The sequence below is a fragment of the Urocampus carinirostris genome, chromosome 17, assembly GCF_059441175.1.
Source record: "Urocampus carinirostris isolate Australia breed hairy pipefish chromosome 17, RoL_Ucar_1.0, whole genome shotgun sequence".
In the NCBI taxonomy this organism is placed as follows: domain Eukaryota; kingdom Metazoa; phylum Chordata; class Actinopteri; order Syngnathiformes; family Syngnathidae; genus Urocampus; species Urocampus carinirostris.
The window spans coordinates 25,455,001-25,474,545 of record NC_142365.1 but is presented as its reverse complement, the minus strand read 5'-3'; the positions used below and the strand labels follow the sequence as shown (position 1 = coordinate 25,474,545).

The following is a 19,545-nucleotide window of genomic DNA, read 5'->3' as shown; positions in this document are numbered from 1 at the left end:
CTGACCCAGCACTCCAAAGCTTCCTCCTAAGGCTTTTATCAAAAGCCTTGGGTACGAGGGGAGGGGGGGAAAAAAGGACCCGGAGCAACACGCTGTTTACTTGCGATCCCAGGCCTGTAATTGGCAATTTATTTGATAGGCAGCTGGGTAATGATGGCATTTCGCCCCTTGCCACAGAGACTAAACAGGAGTGATTCATCCCGAGCTCCCTTTTCCCTCCCCAATCCAGATGATTCCCTCTGCTTGGGACTGCCACTGGCTTCCATGCCTCGCCACCCGGAATAAAAAGGGGCGGGGTGTGGTCGGGGTAGGATGGCGGCCATGTCGGCTTCAAACAAAACCAAAAGGGAAGCCGACACTTCAGAAGAAATGTGGCTAAGCTAGCAAATTTAGTTGAGGTTTTTTTGGGAGGGTTGAGGCAAACACAGCTGACCTGATATGCCATTTGTAAGCCCTAATGATTTGGCAGGATCCTAAGAAAAAGGAAGAAAAACGTCAGGGAGGGGGTTGCCAAGACCTGACCTTCTCTGGCCTGCATTTTCTGACTGTCTGGAGGCAGGTCAGGAAAATTTGTTTTTCTGCTTCACTGGATTAAAATTGCATTACTGAGGGGAATGTTTATTTAATGTTTTACTTTTTTTGGGGTCAATTTTGGGTCGTCTATCTGAAGTGTTGGTTTTGGTCATGTTTTACAATTGTTTTAGGGTCTTTTTTTGGGGGGGGGTCATTTATTGGTGTGTTTTTTTTGCGTTGTTTTTCTGTAGTTATTCATTTTTAATTTTTAATTTTGTTTTTTGTTCTTTTTTGGATAATTTTGGGGTGTTTTTAGGTTATTTTTCTTTTTGGGGAAGCTTTTTTCTTTTTTGTTGTTGTTTTTGGGTTGCTTTTCGTGGTGTTTTTTGGGCGTTAGTTTTTCATGTCATGTTTTGGTTTTTTTTCCCAGTCCTTTTATTGTCATATTTTGAGGTCGTTGTAAGGTAGTTTTTTTCGTGGTTTTTAGTTTGTTTTCCTTTTTGGGGGTCTTTTTTTAATCTTTTTTTTGCTATCTTTAGGGTCGCTTTTCGATTATTTGTCTTTGTTTCTGGGTGGTTGCATTAATGTCAGGTTGCATTATTGCATTATTGTTGTGTTTTGGGTCTTATTTGGGTCTTTTTCTGGTTGTTTGTAGGTCATCTTTTGGGGTCATTTTTAGATTATCTTTTGGAGTTTTCAGGTCTTTTTTTGGGCAAGGGTCTTTTTGATTTTATTGGGGGTAGTTTTTTTGTCGTTTTTTGTTTGTTTTCATTTTGGGGTCGTTTTTCATTTTATGGGTTGTTTTTTAGGTAAAGTCATATTTATTTGAAAACTTCTTATGACAAAAAAGTATGTTAAGGCCTCACAGACCACCATGACTACATCCCCTGCTCTGAAACCTACATAAGGGCAAGTAAAAACTCCAAAACCTCAGCATGTGGAAAATGAAAAAAAACCTTGAGAAGGGGTCGCACATGAGGGGCGAGATGTTGCAAAGGGAAATACATAGTCAACATCAACACTAAACATAAGTAATAACGAAAATGGTACAATACACTAAAATCACAGCAACAACAAGCTTATTGTCTCAAAATGAATCAATTCATGTGAATCAATTCATGAGAATTAAGTAGCAGTATTGTCCTATGTTGTACGGGGTGTCCATTTTGTTACCTACAAGCGACTCCAAATGTTATCACTGGTTCTATCAGGTAATGGCCATTCAAGGCTTAACTTTAGAAAACAGATGACCCATGATTGGTTGTCATCATAGCCCTGATTAAATTGCCAGTCGACATGTTGCAAAATTGGCTGTTCTGCAGATAAAAAAAATGGGTGGCGGGATTTTGTTATGCCCAGCCTTTTGCAAGGTTTTTGGTTTTTCCTTCTTTAACCTAACAGTAAATAACTAAGATAACAAACGTTGCCAATGTTATACTAATGATTCAACGTAAATACTGTAGCACCAAACTAATGGCACTCCTGGTAGCCTATAGATGGTAAAAAGGCTTGTCCTGGAAAAATATGACACTTAAGACTTAGACTAGCTGAAGTTTTTCATCAACCTTTTCGACAATGAAATCATTAACCCTTAAATGCACAGTTCAGACCGTGGCGGTGACTTTGAGATGATATGTGATCTTTCTGGGCCCATAGAGCATCAATACCCTCCTTCCAAATGTTTCATACAGTGACACTTGCCATAGCGCCTTTTACAGAATGTTGAATCTTTGTCTGAGTAAAGGGGGCAGGGCTTATTTTGAATACAGTTTTAATCAGCCAGAAGGAGTTGATTATAAAACAAAAGCCAGACAATGTTTAGAATTAATTTACATTTAAAAATGGATTCAACCACATCATTTTGATCAAAAGTCTTTTTTTAACTTGTCACATATTTATAGCTATATGTTTTGTTATTGTACAAGTGCCCCTAGGGGTGGGCGGATGGATCTAAATATCGATGCTACCAATACTATGCAAGTACTTAGATTGGATTTACAGTACACTATTGTCCTGGGATCAATACTTTTCTTCCAAAATGCACTGATTCTGTTTGTAGACAGAACAGCCCTTCTCTCGGTCACTCTCTAAGTTTATGCCTGAGTCCTGAATTACAGGCACATGTAACGCGATTCCATACCTGGCCTGCTGCTGCTTTCTGTTTGTGATTTGTAATCACGATTATAAACTAACTCAAGGGGGGAAGAAGTCCAGTTATTCAATGATCATGACATTTCCAAGGACAAAGTATTGGATAGATATGGCTCCACAATACCCTGTAATTATCAATACAAACATTCCCAGTATCGCTCACCCCTCATTTCCATGAAATAAAGTAAAGTAGGGGCGGCAGTAGCTCAGGGGGAAACATGCTCATCTTCAGATTGAGAGGTCGCAGGTTTAATTTCCCGGCTCCTTGGTTAAATGTCAAAGTGTCCTTAAGCAAGACACCGAATCCCTAATGCTCCCAATAAGCACAACTTTCTTAGTTGGGGTCGCAACACCTTTAGTATAGCTTTTATCCTTAAAGTTGCGGTGTGATCAAATTTACGATAATCGAGTCTTATTAGTCCCAACAGTTGAAAGGTGTCTATTTCCTCAATCTTATATTGTATTACAGCGATGCAAGGGTTCACAAGCTTGTGTTGACAAGGCACCACGGTGTCGGCTGACATATATCAGCAACCATCATTTTAATTTCAACATCAAATTACTTATTTCATTTCATGCCTAGTCGAGCGCCAAGGCTACACGGAGAATCGGTTTTGCTCCAGTTGTTCGTCCATGTCTTTCTCAAAGACGAGCTCGTCGTGCAGCTGACAGCTTTAATTATGGCCGTCGATGTGATTGCTGCATTGAGGATTCTTCAGAAAAAAATAAATGATGTGTGAATGTATGTTGATAGTTCTTTTTTTGACCTATCTCCAAAAGAAAATGGTATGAGTTTAATTTTTAGAATCAATCAGGATTTAAAATCAATTTTGTCTTTGTACAAGCCGCACCAGATCCTAAGGTGTATTTGTTTTTTACACCTTTGTTTGTAGAACGCCAATGGCACCATGCCTCTTCCCTCTCACACACCCGACACATTTTCAGCTGCGTTACTTTTCATTTCCGCCCCGAGTTGTTAGAGTCACGTGTTTTCAGATCATTGAATATGTTGATTACGAAGACAAACAAATATTTAATACAGCGACAAAAGAAAACACAAATAAGGGCTGCGTGACGTCAAAAGTTAGCCCTACATTTCTAGACCACAGCGTCAAGTTGTTATGAATGATGTTGGCAAAAGATTGACTAAATACTCCTCTAGAACGCGTCATGAATGTTTTTCCACTGCAGGTTTTTTTTAGAGCACATGCATTCTGGAAAAGAGCAGCTATCCTATTTCCTCGGTGCCGCCACGAAAAAGAAGCCGCAGCAATTAAAATGTAGCTCAAAGTAGCTGCTTGTAGTACAGCAATCATGTGTAGGGTGATACCCTTTTGCTCCTTGGGTATAGGTACTCAGAGACTTATGCCCGTCTCTTTAAGCCCCTGTTGATGGACAGAACCACGCCTCTTTCTTCCTCTCACCTAATCTCACCTGGTCCGTGAACACTGCATCACTGGTTAAGAGGGCACAGCAGCGCCTGTACTTCCTGCGGAGGATGAGGAGAGCCCACCTGCCCCCACCCTCCCTCATTACATTCTACAGGGGCACCATAGAGAGTATCCTGACCAGCTGTATCTCTGTGTGGTGTGGAGGCTGCAGCGCTACCGACTGGGGTAGTGTGAGGAGGGTAACGAGGACAGCAGAGAAAATAATCGGGACTACACTTCCCTCCATTCAGGACATTGGCCAGAAGCACTGCCTATCCCATGCTAAAAACATTACCGGGGACCCCTCTCACCCCCATCATGGACTGTTCACTCTGCTAGCCTCTGGGAAGAGGTACTGCAGTGTGCGGTGCAGGACCACCAGGCTCCACAATAGTCTAGTCCCCCTGGCCATTAGACTGTTAAATGGTCAATCTAACATAGTTAACTTAAATCTAAACGGCTGCTAATCTGACTTTTTGCACTACTGGCAGTTTTTTTTTATAGCTTGCCACTCCTTGCACATTGCTCTCTGCACTATTGTAATTACAGCGTTATTGTTACAGTGTTAATGTTACTGTGTACCTGACTTGTTAACCTGACTGCCCATTTTGCACACCTGGTTAGCTACTCTTCTTGCACTATCGGCACTATGGTAAAATACTATACGTAGCCAAAATACAATACAACATTATTTATATCTGTACATTCAAGGAAACTGTGGGGGTCAGATGCATCGACATTTCGTTCTGTATACACGTGTAATAGAATGACAATAAAGTAGATCTGAATCTGAATCTGAATCTGAATCTCTCCATTGATAGACAGAACCAAACCCCTGTTTCTTTCTGCTCCAAGATTGACAGAACGTCCACAGGGTTCAATCCCCAAGACATAATTCTGTAATAAAAACGCCCCCTAATGGACAGCTTCAAGATGCACCCTAGTCGTTCACAAGTGCGCATCCGAACACCAAGATACATTTATTATAAAGATTCAAATTGCAAAAGTGTTCCAATGTAGTTAAGTTTAAAGTAGTTAATGGTGTGATTATTGATGATTTGATTTATGATTGCAAAAACTAGCCCCATTGGCGACCAAATCATAACTTTATTTCTCTAAACTATGCAAAAAAATGCGTACAATTCCCAGTCTTAATACCAAACCAGGACAGATGCAGAGGGAAGCTCAGCAACAAACGCCAAACAGAAAAGAAGATCATGTTGAAAACAACATGAGGCCTTGGTGACACCATATATAATGAATCAATATCCACATGTCTCTTTCAACCAAAAACCATTACCTTTTTCAGGCAATTTGAATTGCAGACCTTGTGATCGCATCTGACCACTTGTCTCTATCTATATCCATACACCTTATAAATATTGGAACCATAGATGATGATAAGTCACGAAACTTAAAAACCATTCGGCTACTCACATCTGTCAGTTGGTCTCTGGAGCTGCTCCTCATGGACGGTTTGGACACTCCGCTGGCGCTCTCACTGTCGGTGTCTTTAGGCCTTTTCTGTCCTGGTTTTAACTGCACAAAGACAAAATACAACCACAGGTTAGCAACTTGAAGATGAACCTAAACATTAAACAAGTTGTTGGCCCGAGAACGCCTCCCACAGAAATTGTCTAGTTTTTCACTCTTTTCGTCGTGGCGCCTGCCAACAAGTCGCCATCTGATGTCTCAGTATGAAGCTACTTGCAGCTTAGGGAGCACAGAGCGGGGACAAAGGACCCTCCAAAACCTTTAAACGGAGCCACTATCCTTTCCAAGCAGACACCACATGCTGAGACAGCAGGAGCTCGTCGAGTGTTATTCCCTAGACACTTGGTTGGAAACGCGAGTAAAATGATGAGGACAACGGGCCAAGCAAAAGCATCTGAGGCTCTTCAGAAATATAAAAAACAATAAAAGACTCTTGGGAGTGTAGATCTGAGTGGAATGGGGTGGTTGTGTACTCCTCGTCCAAGTGTCTGATTGAAGTCTGTCGAAAGTGTCTGCGCTGTCCCTTGCAAACCACACAAACATGGCAGATTTCATTTCAAAGCACATAAAAACAACTTTATAGGACGGTGCAGTAAAGCGTGGCTCAGCCGCTTAATGGGACAAGTAGAGCGGTACTCTGCATGCATAAAGAGCTTGGACAAGAAGATGATAAGACATTTTCTCCTGTTCATTTGAAAGGGGGTGTTGAGCTACTGAGCCCTATAAACAGTACATTTTCCGCCCACTCCTTTCAGGATATTGGCCAACATTTGGTGGGATTCAATGCCACAAGGCAGGGGAATAGTGACAGAACTCTTGAGTTTATCAGATAATTAAAACGTATTTTTTGCTGTCTCTTTTCTGTCGCCATTATTAGTGTGAAAGGAATCCAATTCCTCGAGAGGATTGCGTGACGGCGACAAGGCGGGCTGATTCGCCAGAGTGCTGAGACCAATAAGAGAGAAGTTGCATTGGGAATGCCTGATGGGCTTCTGTGACTGTTCTGGTATGTGTTTTCAGAGATAGCTGTGATTGTGTAGTGTCAAACAGATAGGGGGAAAACCCTGGAGGGAAGCAAAAACATTAAGAGCGCCGGACCCAACACAACCGATGCTCTCTGCTGTGATAGCACGAATTATATATCACCCGTGTAATTCCCAGCAAAACCAGAGCGCATCGTAGGCCTTTTTTTGAACAGCATATGAGGGATAGGGGTGAGTGAAACTGGGATATTGGTATAGATAGAATCCAAGTCGATACAGGGTAGTTTTAACCAGTACCGATCTGATACCGATACCTTTTACTTCGAAATGCCACGATCATTACTTAATTCAACTTCTAAACATTTGAGATAGTTTACAATTATAAAGAACTGAACACAGTACAAACATAGTATGAACTAAATATGTTATATTTTTTTAAATAAATAACCACTATTCAAACATTAACACAATAAAAAATAAATTAACTCTATATTTTATTTATATTTAAATACTGTAAAACAATGTCAATCAACTAACTAAAATACCTCCCTTTGTGCACTATTTTAAAAATAAAGTCAGTAGAATTCTAATGGTCTTTATTGTTCTTGTTGCTCTTGTCATTTATTTATTCTGAACATGCATCACAAGCAGTGCAAGGCTTTCTGATCATTGTCAAAAAATTGTGAAATGAAAATATGTAAAAATGAAAAAAAATGAAAAATGAGAAACCTACATAAACCACAAAACGAAGTAATAAAAAACAAAATACATATTTTGAAAGCTTCATTGCTTATTAACTCTCCCCTCTTTACTGTCGTTGTTAACAACGTAGTGAAGAATGTTTACAACAAGATAAGATTTGGCACTCTCGGATAAATACTTCCCAGAAATTAAAAATAAAAGAATGAATAGGAAAAAATATTAACAAAGGGATGCTTCAAGACTGGCCTAACTTATAAGTGCATCGTAATATTTGCACAGTGATGCCATGCTTTGAGGAAATTGTTAGAGGAGTGAAGTATCTATCCCAAGACGATGGTATCAATCCGTTGCAATTACTTGCTTAGCAGGGATAATATTAATATTTGGATCGATTCGCCCACCCCTACTGAGGGGAGTTTATGGCCAGTTAGAGGGGAAACATGGAAATAAAGCATTCTTTGACCCAGAAACTGATTCCTCGTGTAGACGTTGAGCTATGCCCGATATGTTAGCAGATGAGGCTTCTATGTCGATCTGTGTTGTCATTATAATGTTTGCTTTTCAATCTGTTCCCTTGGAAATAAACAAGCACCAAGCAATACCTGTTCATGATGCATGTTAACAATTTTCCAACTAATGATCATTCCGTCCTTTTTTACAAAGACAAAGTAATTCAAATGTTTGCCAAACTATTGTTTCTTAAATGCATCATACGCCTTTGCTTTTTCAATCCAGTTTAATCATAGAGCGTTAAAAAGTTTTCAGACATCCGTCAATCCATTATCTGCACAGCTTACCCTCAGTAGGGTCGCGGGGGTGCTGAAGGTCATCCCAGCTATCTTCAGGCAGTGGGCAGGGGACACCCTGAATTGGTTGCCAGCCAGTCGCAGGGCAAACCGAGACAAACAACTCACTCGCTCATTCACACCTAGGAACAATTTGTAGCGGCCAATTAACCTGACATGCATGTTTTTGGAATGTGGGAGGGAACCGGAGTGCCTGGAGGAAATCCGCGCAAAAACGGGGAGAATATGCAAACTCCACACAGGAGGTTCGATCTCATGACCTCAGAATTATGGCGCACACGCGCTATCCACTGCGCTGCCGTGCTGCCCACTTTTCAGGACATTCATATGTTTAAAATTTAGTAAACACTTAAACATCAATGGATTGCAAACTTGCAACAAGGACAGGGAAATAAGTCTTCAGATGAAAAGTCCAACCTGTTCTTAAAGCCCTATTCTGAGCCTTTTTTTTGTATTACATCCTAGGTTACAGTACAGATCCATCTTGAGCAGTGTGTTAATCCAAAACAGCAACATGAATGGCTGATCGTGATCATGACAACCTTTTGAATATGTGTGGCCATGCCTTTACTTAACTTATTTCATGACAACCAAAACAATAAATGGTAAATGGGCTATATTTACATAGCGCTGTTGAGGTCGCTGAAGACCTCCCAAGGTGCATTACAATGTACATCACACTAACCCATTTGCACACACTCACACAGTCAGCCATGCAAGGCTCCTACCTGTTTAGGGGTTCAGTAGCTTGCCCAATGACTTCCCACATTGCAATGATCTTCATTGAGTTCAGAACGGAGACAGAGCTATTGCATTGCAGTATACCGGATCGGCCGGTGCCGATGTTCCAAAGTGACTGCCGCATGTGCCGGATATGTGGAAATTATGTATTTGCAGCCACAGCATGTCTATGCTGCAATATACACTCGTTCTTACTGTCACAAAGACCTTATTACTTCCCCCAAAGCCCGGATTGTGTTTCAGTTCAGAATTTTAGCGAGTCGGTAATACAATATGGACCGGTTTAATGCCTGACAATATTCTCGCGGCCCAGCCCAATAAAGACATTTACAATTTGCTGCTGTGACTAAAAACAGTGTAATAATTTGATAATACCTAATGCCTTTTCATGTGTCATTTGTATCCCTGCACCAATCCTGCAACTTTGTAGTCAAATTTTATCTCCGGGCCATTTGTACTCATAAAAACAAGCATATATGGGTCACAAGCAGGCGGCACGTCGGCTGTTGCAACCTCCCCGTGCAGTAGTTTTAATACCATGTGCCTTTTAGTCCATAACACCTTATGTATGATACACATATATCACAAAAGACAATTTCTTGGGGTAGGCCGAATAACCTTGTGCACCTTATAGTGCGGGAAATATGGTATGGATCTTTCAGATTGTTCTCTTTAATTTGCCCCTGAGCTCCAAACAAAGGCTTGAAGAAATCTATTCAACTTATTTTCGATTCACCACCCCTCTTCAAATTTCCACGTGATGAATTGATATTTCTATGCCATGATGTGAGAACTTCTAACGCCGGTAGAGAAAATTGGTCTCGTCGATTAAACTGGTGTACTTTAAAACCTTCCCGTGTAACAGTCGTATGTGGGATCTTTCTCATTAACAGCTCTAAAGCGATTGCACCCTCTAGGCAGGTAGGTCTTTTTAAACAGCCCCAGTTTTATGGCCAATAACGAACTTTGCTACGACTGCACTTTATTGCAACCAGCGCGTATCTATGAAACAGAGGAAATGACTTTATCTGCATCATGTTTGCTAATTTATTTGCGTTGAGAATGGAGAATTACAGGGTCAAACATGGACAAACTGATTAAAATTTCGCTCTGTGCCACATATTTATTATAATTAACGCTTCTGATGCTAAGTAATTTGCATGTTCACAGTACAAGAAATCAGATGCATATTTTTTCTTGCTTGTTTTATTGGAGGACTAGGTCCAACAGAAATTATTAATGGATCTGAATTGTAATTGCAGTGTCTCTGAATAGTAATTGGTAATTGTTTAACCCTATTATTACTATGGGAGCGCCGAAACCCCATTTTCCTAGCACGGCTGTTGAGCTAAAGAAAACATTACAACGGTTCCTGGAAGAAGAAAAGACGGGCAATAAAGGCATAACCTTCAATTTAAATCAAATTCAATCAAAGTAGTTCTCCAAAATACCCACAAGATGGCAGCAACATGCCAAAATGAATGAACTCAGTCATTCACCCATGGCAACGGTCCAATCACAGGCAAGAAATGACACAGACTGAGGCAGAGCAGAGGACGTGTTAGCCGTTAGCTGTTGAAATAAACTATTTTACCATTTATAAGAGATTAAAAAAAGTGAGTGAAACCATTGACAGGAATTGCTTCACCATCGGCCACACAGGCCCATAAAATGCCTGGTCATAGTGAAACATAGTTGAAAATATATGGACAGCTGAGAGAGCAAGCCTCAAAAATGTATTTTTATATATCAGTTCATATATCCAGTTTATGTTGTCATACAACATGTTCATGTTCAGTTCCAGTCTCAACTTCATTATAATCCTGAAAAAAAAACATGTTTTTTTTTTTTTTATTTCAAACGGTTATTACATTGTTTTAACACATATTTATTGCAGATGTTGCTAGACATTTAAAAGTTGTGGTTGTTCTGAAAAAACAAGTAATCTCTCATTACATGATTTCTAGCTCTTTCATTGTCTTTATGATACTTAGTTAATTAAGGGTTAAGTATCCAGGAATTGACAGGATAATATTTTATATTTACTAAAAACTTAGGTCTCTAAGTTGCCAGTATACAAGGCCATATACAATGTTAGACTGTTATTGGTTTACATACTGGCCCTAGAAAATTCCGACATGATATTGGCTCAACTACGTCCCCTAAGCTGTATCTCTTCATTTTTTCAAAATCTTTCATGCTTTGCGAGTTGGGACTTTGAATAGTATTTATTTGCTATTATATGCTTAAAGTAGAAGCAAAAACATGCTAATTATGGAAACTAAGCTTGCGATTATCAATAAATACGAACAAGGCACACGATTGGCTACCTTTGTTAAGTTGCCTTGCCGTCACGAATCGACGTTTGTGTATATAACAAGAATAAGGCCTGATAATACTCACAAGTTTTACGTTTTAAAATGAGTTGCATTTTTAATCCTTATTCGCTGTCTCTTGCCCGTTTGCATCCACCTGCTACTTCACTGGACAAGCTCAGGTCACATCATGCCAAAGCCATATAAAATATAATTTTCCTACACATATATATTTCTTTATGTTACTTATTCATATGCTTGTATATTACAGATAAATGATACTCATTGTGTACTAATTTGCTTGTATGTATGTGTAATTCTAATCTCACCGGCCATTTCCAGTGTAGTAATTGCATGAAAATATCTTGGTTGCTGTGTGGATGATTCGTACAGGTTTTTTATGGCCAAATTCAAGCACTTTTCATAGACCTTTAACAGCAATTTTCAAACATTTTCTGTACCATTAAACAAATAAATCTGGTAAGAATCATGTATTTTTCAGAACTACAAACATATCTGGCATTTATATATGATAAGACGTATGATTTTTAGATCGGGAGTAAATCGCAAATATATTTGTTATTGGGACAAATCTCCTTCCATATATGTGTTGGATAAAAACTGTATGTAATATGCAGCCTACATTTTCATTTGCAGGAAGTTTACCAAACCAAGTTTTACCAATGGGAGACGCCGCCTTAATTTAATGCATGGTACATAATAGATGCCTATAAATGATACCTAATCCTTGCACTAATGCACATTTTATAGTGTCATGATTACTCATGTGACTCAGCTGTGCCCGCTCCTTTGGCGCCAACTGCCTCGGGTTCTGATTGGGTCCCGGTCAATATATTTGAACCCAGTCCTGTCTTTCCCCTTTTGTCAGTCCGTCTGCGAACCTCAGTGAACACTATGCAAGCCTTTTTCGACCCTGACTCCCACCTATCCCATTATTTGGTCCCGTCTGTCCCCGGCATCGACCCGTTTTTGATCCTGACCACGTCTGCTCTCCCGTCCTGGCTTTCAACCTATTTTTGTCCCCGACTATGTCTTCTCTCCTATTCTTGCTTACGACTCGCTTACGACCCCAAACACGTTTTTGCTCTCCTGTCTCGGCTACCGACCCGCTTTTTCCGTCCCTGACACTGCCATTGCTCGCCAAGGAAGATCCACTTCCGCGTACCAAAGCAAATTGCTTCCTGCGTCCTGGGAACGCCGGATCGTGGGCGCAGTCCTTTCTCTTTCCTCCAATAAAACTTGTGAGAAACGCAACGTAAGTGGGTCCTGTCTCCGTTCTGGTCCTTTTAGGTGTGGCGTGCATGTGCATGTTCTCTTAGGCGTGGCCTGTAGTGAGCAATGGCGCTTCATAGGACAATGCGGTAGAAACTAATGCCAGTTGCAGTTAATAACGAGGGAAGATAAAAGGCAATCGTAAAGCAAATCCACCAGAGAGAAGTGTCGGTATCAGACTTGATGAGAAACATGGCAATAATTTCAAACATTTACAAACACATCACCACAAAAGTCGAGCAATTTTGAATTATTGAAGCCACAACCCCTACCTAGTTTGCAAAGGTCAGGTAAGAAATAACAGGATAAGGTAAATTAATTTTAGAATTTCCGTTTTAGTAATTTGATTAGAACATTCTTCACTGGAACCTTCATTTGTTCCAGGAATCAAACTAAAATAGCTAAAGATGCATGTTAAAACGTTGGTGGCTATATTGTATTTTGTGTGTTGTGTGAATTATTTACACTCTTACTGAAGACGAGCTGACAGTAAACACTTTGAAATTTGACCAAAGTGCTCTGGCTTATTCTCAAAGGACTTGAGGCTACAGCGTAAAGTACTAAAGTAGGCCCTGCAAAAACCTCCAACCACAAATCCATTTCAAGCCGAGTCGTGCACAACTAACATAGCATCACACCGACCTCCTCAACAGACATTTAAGCAGTACGTCTAGTGGGCTGCCTTCTTGTTTTTAAACCCAGTGGGATTCTTTTGGCTTTATCTCCTGGTTTCCCTTACCCATGGCAGCAGACACAGGGCTCGGCAGTAATAAAACCCAGAACAGTTTAACATATTTTATTGTTGTTGCGCGGCTCTCAGAACTGCTAACCTGCACTCGCAGGATCCGGCAGTAAGAATTCCACTAGGGCAGCAATGAAAGAGGATCTCATTTACCTAAAAGCGCTTATGAATTTTTAATTTGCTTTAACAAGTAAATTAACAAGTCCCTCGTTTGGGAAGTTTTATGGCTGCTTGCCACTAAGGGAGAACCATGAAAGTTTTATAGATAACCCACTCGCTGGGAAACATTGCTGATAGTAAATTGTCTTTTTCTTGGGGCACTGTCGAACCTGTTTGGTGTCCAACGACTACACTTTGAATATCGTTTTTTATGCTGTCTTCAGAGGTCTATATTCTAAGGTTATTAAACTGCTTGCGAGGCTTGCCTCTCATCAGTTAAAAGGAACAATTTAAAGGAATTCAAGTGGATTTCACACAGGTGCTTGTTTTGGGCCCTATTACCATACTTTTCTAGACGTTAAATATATATTCACTGAGGGCTGTTTGTTTGCTCAGTGGGTGTGACTGTGATATGCTAGGGTAGGCTATCAGTCAAACAGCGGGGCAGGGCACAAGTCCATGTGTCCACCAAAACAAACTGCGAAGCACAACGACAGCTAGTGTGTAAGCAGCCCGTTACTTTAGAAATAAATTCATCAATTAAATTGTACTCTGAGGAATGTCAGATGTTCTGTGCATTGTTACTGGGTCGGGGAAGAGACTGAGTCAGCATCGTCAGAGAAAGCAATTGTGGGGCTAAGGGTCCGGCCTCCTTCTACGGCTAGGCAATGTAACAACTCTCACAAGCTATCCCTGCCGAGCTTGTATCTCACCAACGCCAGATCCATTAACTAATAAAACGGATGACCTGGAACTACTACCTGTGGGAAATGGCTACTTTTGTGACTCTTGTCTTTTAATCATGACAGAGACCCGGCTCAGTCCAAGGATACCTAGGGTGCAGCAAACCGTCCGCTCTCTACATCGCTTTCTTACACTGAAAGGAGACGCACTCCAAATTCGTTGTACTATTGCATGGCAACAAAGACCATTCATTCTTTAATCTGTAATTCTGTATTATTATTCTTAACTCTATTGCTGTTATTTTGTTCAGTCATACAGTATGTATTATGTGTTACTGATATCAATTTTTTTTTAATATTACAGGACTTTTAGTAACGTAACCCCTGTGAAAATCAACGGTTCACTGTATATAGTGAAGAAGAAAACATGGTTCAATGCAAATAGTAAATAACCTTGAATTGCTTGACAACAGCAGTTGGAAACTGTCCTCCCATTTAAACACTCAAGCAGCTTGATCAAATAAGACTATGAAGTGAAAAGTGGACCTTAGGGTTGGTCAGAGTCACTAAGAGATGCGACAAGAGGGCCTACTACATCTTTTTGACAGCTGCTGTGCAATAAGCCCACCAGCGTGGCCGGACATTGACCCAGCACTTTGCTCCGAGGCCCAGCAGCACTAACTGCCACGGACAGCAGCCCCGCCTGGCGCCCGTGTCACCCATAAGTCCTTGTGCCACGCTCTGTCGTAGCCTGTCACTTAGTATCAGCCCTTTGCTAACATTGCCCCACATTTGTTTATTGTTAGTGCCGTATGGGTGGGCGGGGGATTCGGTAGGTCACAGGCATCCAGTGTGAAAATACTTCAGAAAATCACTGTTAGTTAGCGATAACTACTAAATGGTATATTATCCTAAGCGTGCGTTTATTCTAAAGCAGGGGTCTCAAACTCAATTTACTTGGGGGCAGCCAGAGCTAGGGTATGTCAGGCTTTGGGAGAAATAGAATACATGTAAATAGATATGTTACGTAATACGGATACAAGAAAACATAATTGTGTTTTGTTATAGTAACAGGAAAAAAAAGAAGTTCTCAAATGACAGGTAATTCTATTTAAAATAATGATTATTTGCAGGATTACATTTCTATTCAAAATAATATTACATATACATATAAGATCATAGGTGAATCGAGTCAATCATAATTTCAATCACACACGCTAGAGACAGAGAGAGATTTGGTCTACATATGACGTGCGCGAGTCATATTTGTTGAGCAGATTGTACAGACAGCCAACTCATCCGCCACTCCATCTTTCTCACACTGTGATGCAGGTTAAAGAACTTTTCTTTGTGTCTGTATTTTATTTCCACTTCAATTAAGCACTTGTTTTGTTGAAGTGGCACGAGCCTGCAGTTTTGTGAAGCTGTTTATGTGTGTGGCGCTAGCTTAGTTGGACACTAGTGATGTATTCAGGGACATTTTGTACATTTGATTGATTGCCTCCTTTTTTGTTTTGCAGTTAATTGATGTTCAAAATCCATTTTAATATCACTTTATTGTTTTGTTGTGAGAATGTTTTACTTCATGTTCATAATTGTTGTGAATACACACCCATGACACTTGCATCAGACTTAGGAAAACACCAATCCATCCGAGATGAATAGACAGCCTAGTACGGGGGTCAGCAACCTGCAGCAGAGTCACATGTGGCTCTTTAACACTGCCCTTGTGGCTCCCAAGATATTTTTTTTTGAAATGTTTGAAAATGGGAACAGATGGGGGTGAGACATATGTATGTATTTTTTGTGTGATGGTTTTCAATCACACCTCTCCCTCTTCACTATTTAAACACTTTGTATCATTTACTCGGTGCTTATTCGTTGCCATTGACATCCTGTTTCCATATCTATGCGAATTCTGCTGTCTTGCATCATCATGTCTGGTTTAGTTTTTGTTTGTTACTGTGCACCTCTTTTTGTTGTTACACAACATTTATTGTTTTGAGCACACATCCCTCTGTTCTGGCTTCCCTATGTGTGGGTCCACCAGCAAAATGTAAAAAGTGTCAGTGATCCGGAGGGTAATGGAGGTTATTTTTAAATTAAGTAAATACTAACTGTAACTACTGTATTCCAGTAATGCGCCCAATACTGGTTATTGCTAGTAAACGGCATGTTATCCTAAGCATGTTGTTTATGCTAAAGCCAGCTGTTAGTCCCCACTCAATATGTTATACGCTGCTGCGTTCCAACCTGTGGAATAGTGCCATTTCTTCTCAGTTTTAGTCTTCTAACGTCATTGTGCTGAAGCAATCTCTGCGGACCTTGTCTGACATCATTTTCGAAGCAGGGGTTGGATCGGTAAAGCCAGAGAGGTGGCTCTTTATACCTTCTGTGCCGGAATGTGAAGCCAAGTGAGGATATGAGCCACTGAGGACCAGTCACAGAAGCCGCAGGCTAAAAGCATCTTGAGAAAAGAGGCAAATGAAAGTTCAGGGGTGGGGGTGGCCTGCAGAGATGCATAGCTGAGAGCATTACCTTGATCTCATCAGTCATACTAAGGACTCCATTTCCTCCACCACAAGCTGGAGGCTACTGAAGTTTGTGGCTGCATTTATCTAGCGCCATAAATCCTTGATTTATGACGACATTACAGACAAATCAATATGCTTTTAACATCCATCCTCTGGCCTGCGTCAGAAGCACCCCCGCTCCCTTCCCACAAATGCTCATATAATGCTGTAGTGCGGTCCATTGAGTTATGGGGACAATTCCCAGATTTAATAATGGAAGGCGCTAGTGGGGAAAAAGTAGTGCTGAGAGGAGGGCAGCAGGAGACATACACTCTCAGATCATATCTGAACATCTTGTTATAGAGGCCAAGCACGGCAGTAAAATGATCCCTCCCAGCACACTTTACACACCACCAATTCCCTTAAATGGGGGGGGGGAGACGCACAGAAGACCAGATGAATGCTCATCACCGCATAACTACTCATCAAAAAATGTGTGTGCAATTAATTGCATGGTTCCCCAGCTCTTAAATCTGTGCTACAATGTTATTATTTCAACACTGGCTTTCAGAGACCCATTTAACTATAGCAGGGTTGGGCAAACTACGGCTCGCAGCCCACATGCTACCCATCAGGCTTTTTCATCCGACCACAAAACAAAAAAGGACCTGCGGTAGTCTGCAAAGAAGCTTCATCTATCTATGTATTTGTTTGTTTGTCTACTATACCCTGGATTATACGTTCAAACCAAATCATTCGTTTAACGTATAAAAGTACTGTACTTTAAACACTTTTTTAACATATAACCTTTTTGCTGTCAAATTATAATTTCAAAAATAATCTTGCTGCTATACTGTATCGCATAGAGGGGTAGAAATGATTTCTAGACACAACTACTTTTTTGCTTCTGATGGTATTTTGTCAACATCATGTGGATGCTATGGAAAACTGTTTTTACCTTCCTTTAGGGTGTTGAAAAATTCAGCTTTGTTGGCAATAGAAAGCTCTGCCTTCTGGTGCTTTTATCTGTCCAAAGCATATTGTTCATGGCTTTTGGGGACACTTGAAATTGAAAAAGATGTGCGCATACTGTACGTAGTGTAGTTTCATCAAGCTTTTTTACATACGTCTAAAACTTAGATTGTAACATAATCGGCACAGAGGCAGACACAGGCAGAAAAGGGGCAGAGGGAATCAGAAAGCAGAACTCAATGCACTCTGAAAATATGCCAAGTAGTTGAACTTTAAAGAAGCAAACCAAGCAACAGCAAGGTATTAGTGGACTACTAAATTAAATGCTGGCACCGTAAACCCCCCAGTGTCCCCAACACTCAAACAGCTAGCTACTTGTTCTAAATTTGCTATTTTTATCATGTATATATTTTATTAATTCATCAAGATATTTCTTTACTTTTAATTTTACAAAAAATACTGAGCTAGCTGTAATGCAGTTTGAGTTTTTGAATGCATTTTATTAAATTAAGTGCTTTTAAAACAGACAAATATGACTTTACATTGATTACTTTGTTTTCCAAACTATAATACACACCCTCCAAATATCCCTCTTTGAGCTATTTGTTTCATTTAAAGTATAAGGTGCACCGGACTATTCAATACATAAAAGCAGAGAATTAACAAAAAAAAAACATATTTCAAAGAAAATTAATATTAGGAAATCTGCATCCACAACTAAATTAACTGCATTCATTCATAAATGGTTATCGTATGTGGAAACATTTCATCGTAATAATGCTTTTCAGCATTTACTGTATTTGCAGTTTTGGGCGGCAGTAGCTCAGGAGGTAAAGCTTGGGATCAAGAGGTCACAGGTTTGATTCCCGGCTCCTCTGTGTCATATGTCGAAGTGTCCTTGGGAAAAACACTGAATCCCTAACGCCCCTGATAAGCAGGTAGTTGCCTTGCATGGCTGACGCGGCTATAGGAGTGTGAGTGTGCGTGAATGTGTAAGTGTGAAGCACATTTTAATGTGCTTTGGGAGGTCTTCAGTGATTTGAAAAGCGCTATATAAAGACCATTTACATTTTACATTTATAAGGTGCACTGGATTATAAAGCTCACTTTGGAATTTCTGGCAACCTTTCAGGTGCACCTTATAGTCCAGAAAGTACGGTAAATTATTTATTTGTACACACACAAAAAAAGAAAGAAATACAACATGTACTTCCAAATGTCTGCATGTTGATTTATTCGAAAATACATATTTTCGCTGGCATTCTAAAAAAAAATCATCTCCAATTTTGCCTGAGTATAATATACAAAAATGTTATACGAAATGTGTAGAAAATAGGCATACATTATCTTTTTTTATCCAATGTATTGCCAAGGTACAAAAAGAAAAGCATACAATCCATCTTCCCTGCCCTTTTGCCAGATTCTTTTACCTAATGCAGCCTGCCCACCCCTAAACTGTAGCCACAACCAGTAAACCACCCACACATCCCAAAAAATAGAAAAACTCACCAAGACGGGCGGCCTCAATAAAAAGAAGTAGGGGGAAAAAAGTTAACGGAGAAAAAGACCTTGCACGGGCTATCATTTCTCTTTTTTTATTGCCATTTATTTTCCTCTGAGAATTCACTGCCAGTATATTGGCAGGCTTTCCAGTAGATGGATGCAATGAAATTTAGTGCAGACACTTAACACTGGGTCAAGCCTTGTGAGCGTCTGTGTGTTACAAATATGATTGTCAAAGTTTCTACCAATGGAAAAAAAAATCTGATTTTTAACATGACAAACCACTAGCTGTGTAAGGAGTGTTTTAAGGGAAATCCACAACTTCAAGGTCTAATATTCTCGTACAACATGGAAAAGTCATTGTGCCACCCAAAAAGGAATGCATTTATTGGGTGAGTTAGATAAGGGGTATCAAACTCGTTTTAGCGCGGGGGCCATGTGGTGGCAAAACCATTTTCACTGGAGCCATACTAGTGAATGAATGGTGTAAGATTATGATTCAGGGATGTAAGATCTGATAACAAAACTACTATTTTTCATCAAAT

At 40.2% G+C, this 19,545-nt stretch overlaps 1 protein-coding gene across 5 annotated transcripts in view; it reads right to left on the bottom strand.

Annotated features, from left to right (window-relative positions):
- auts2a (activator of transcription and developmental regulator AUTS2 a) overlaps nucleotides 1–19,545 on the bottom strand; it is a 495,511-nt gene that overhangs the window by 277,963 nt on the left and 198,003 nt on the right. For all 5 annotated transcript variants that reach the window (XM_088321276.1, XM_088321280.1, XM_088321278.1 and 2 more), the window contains exon 4: nucleotides 5,532–5,633. In XM_088321276.1, the coding sequence (XP_088177402.1) occupies nucleotides 5,532–5,633 (102 nt within the window). The remainder of the gene's footprint in view (nucleotides 1–5,531; nucleotides 5,634–19,545) is intronic.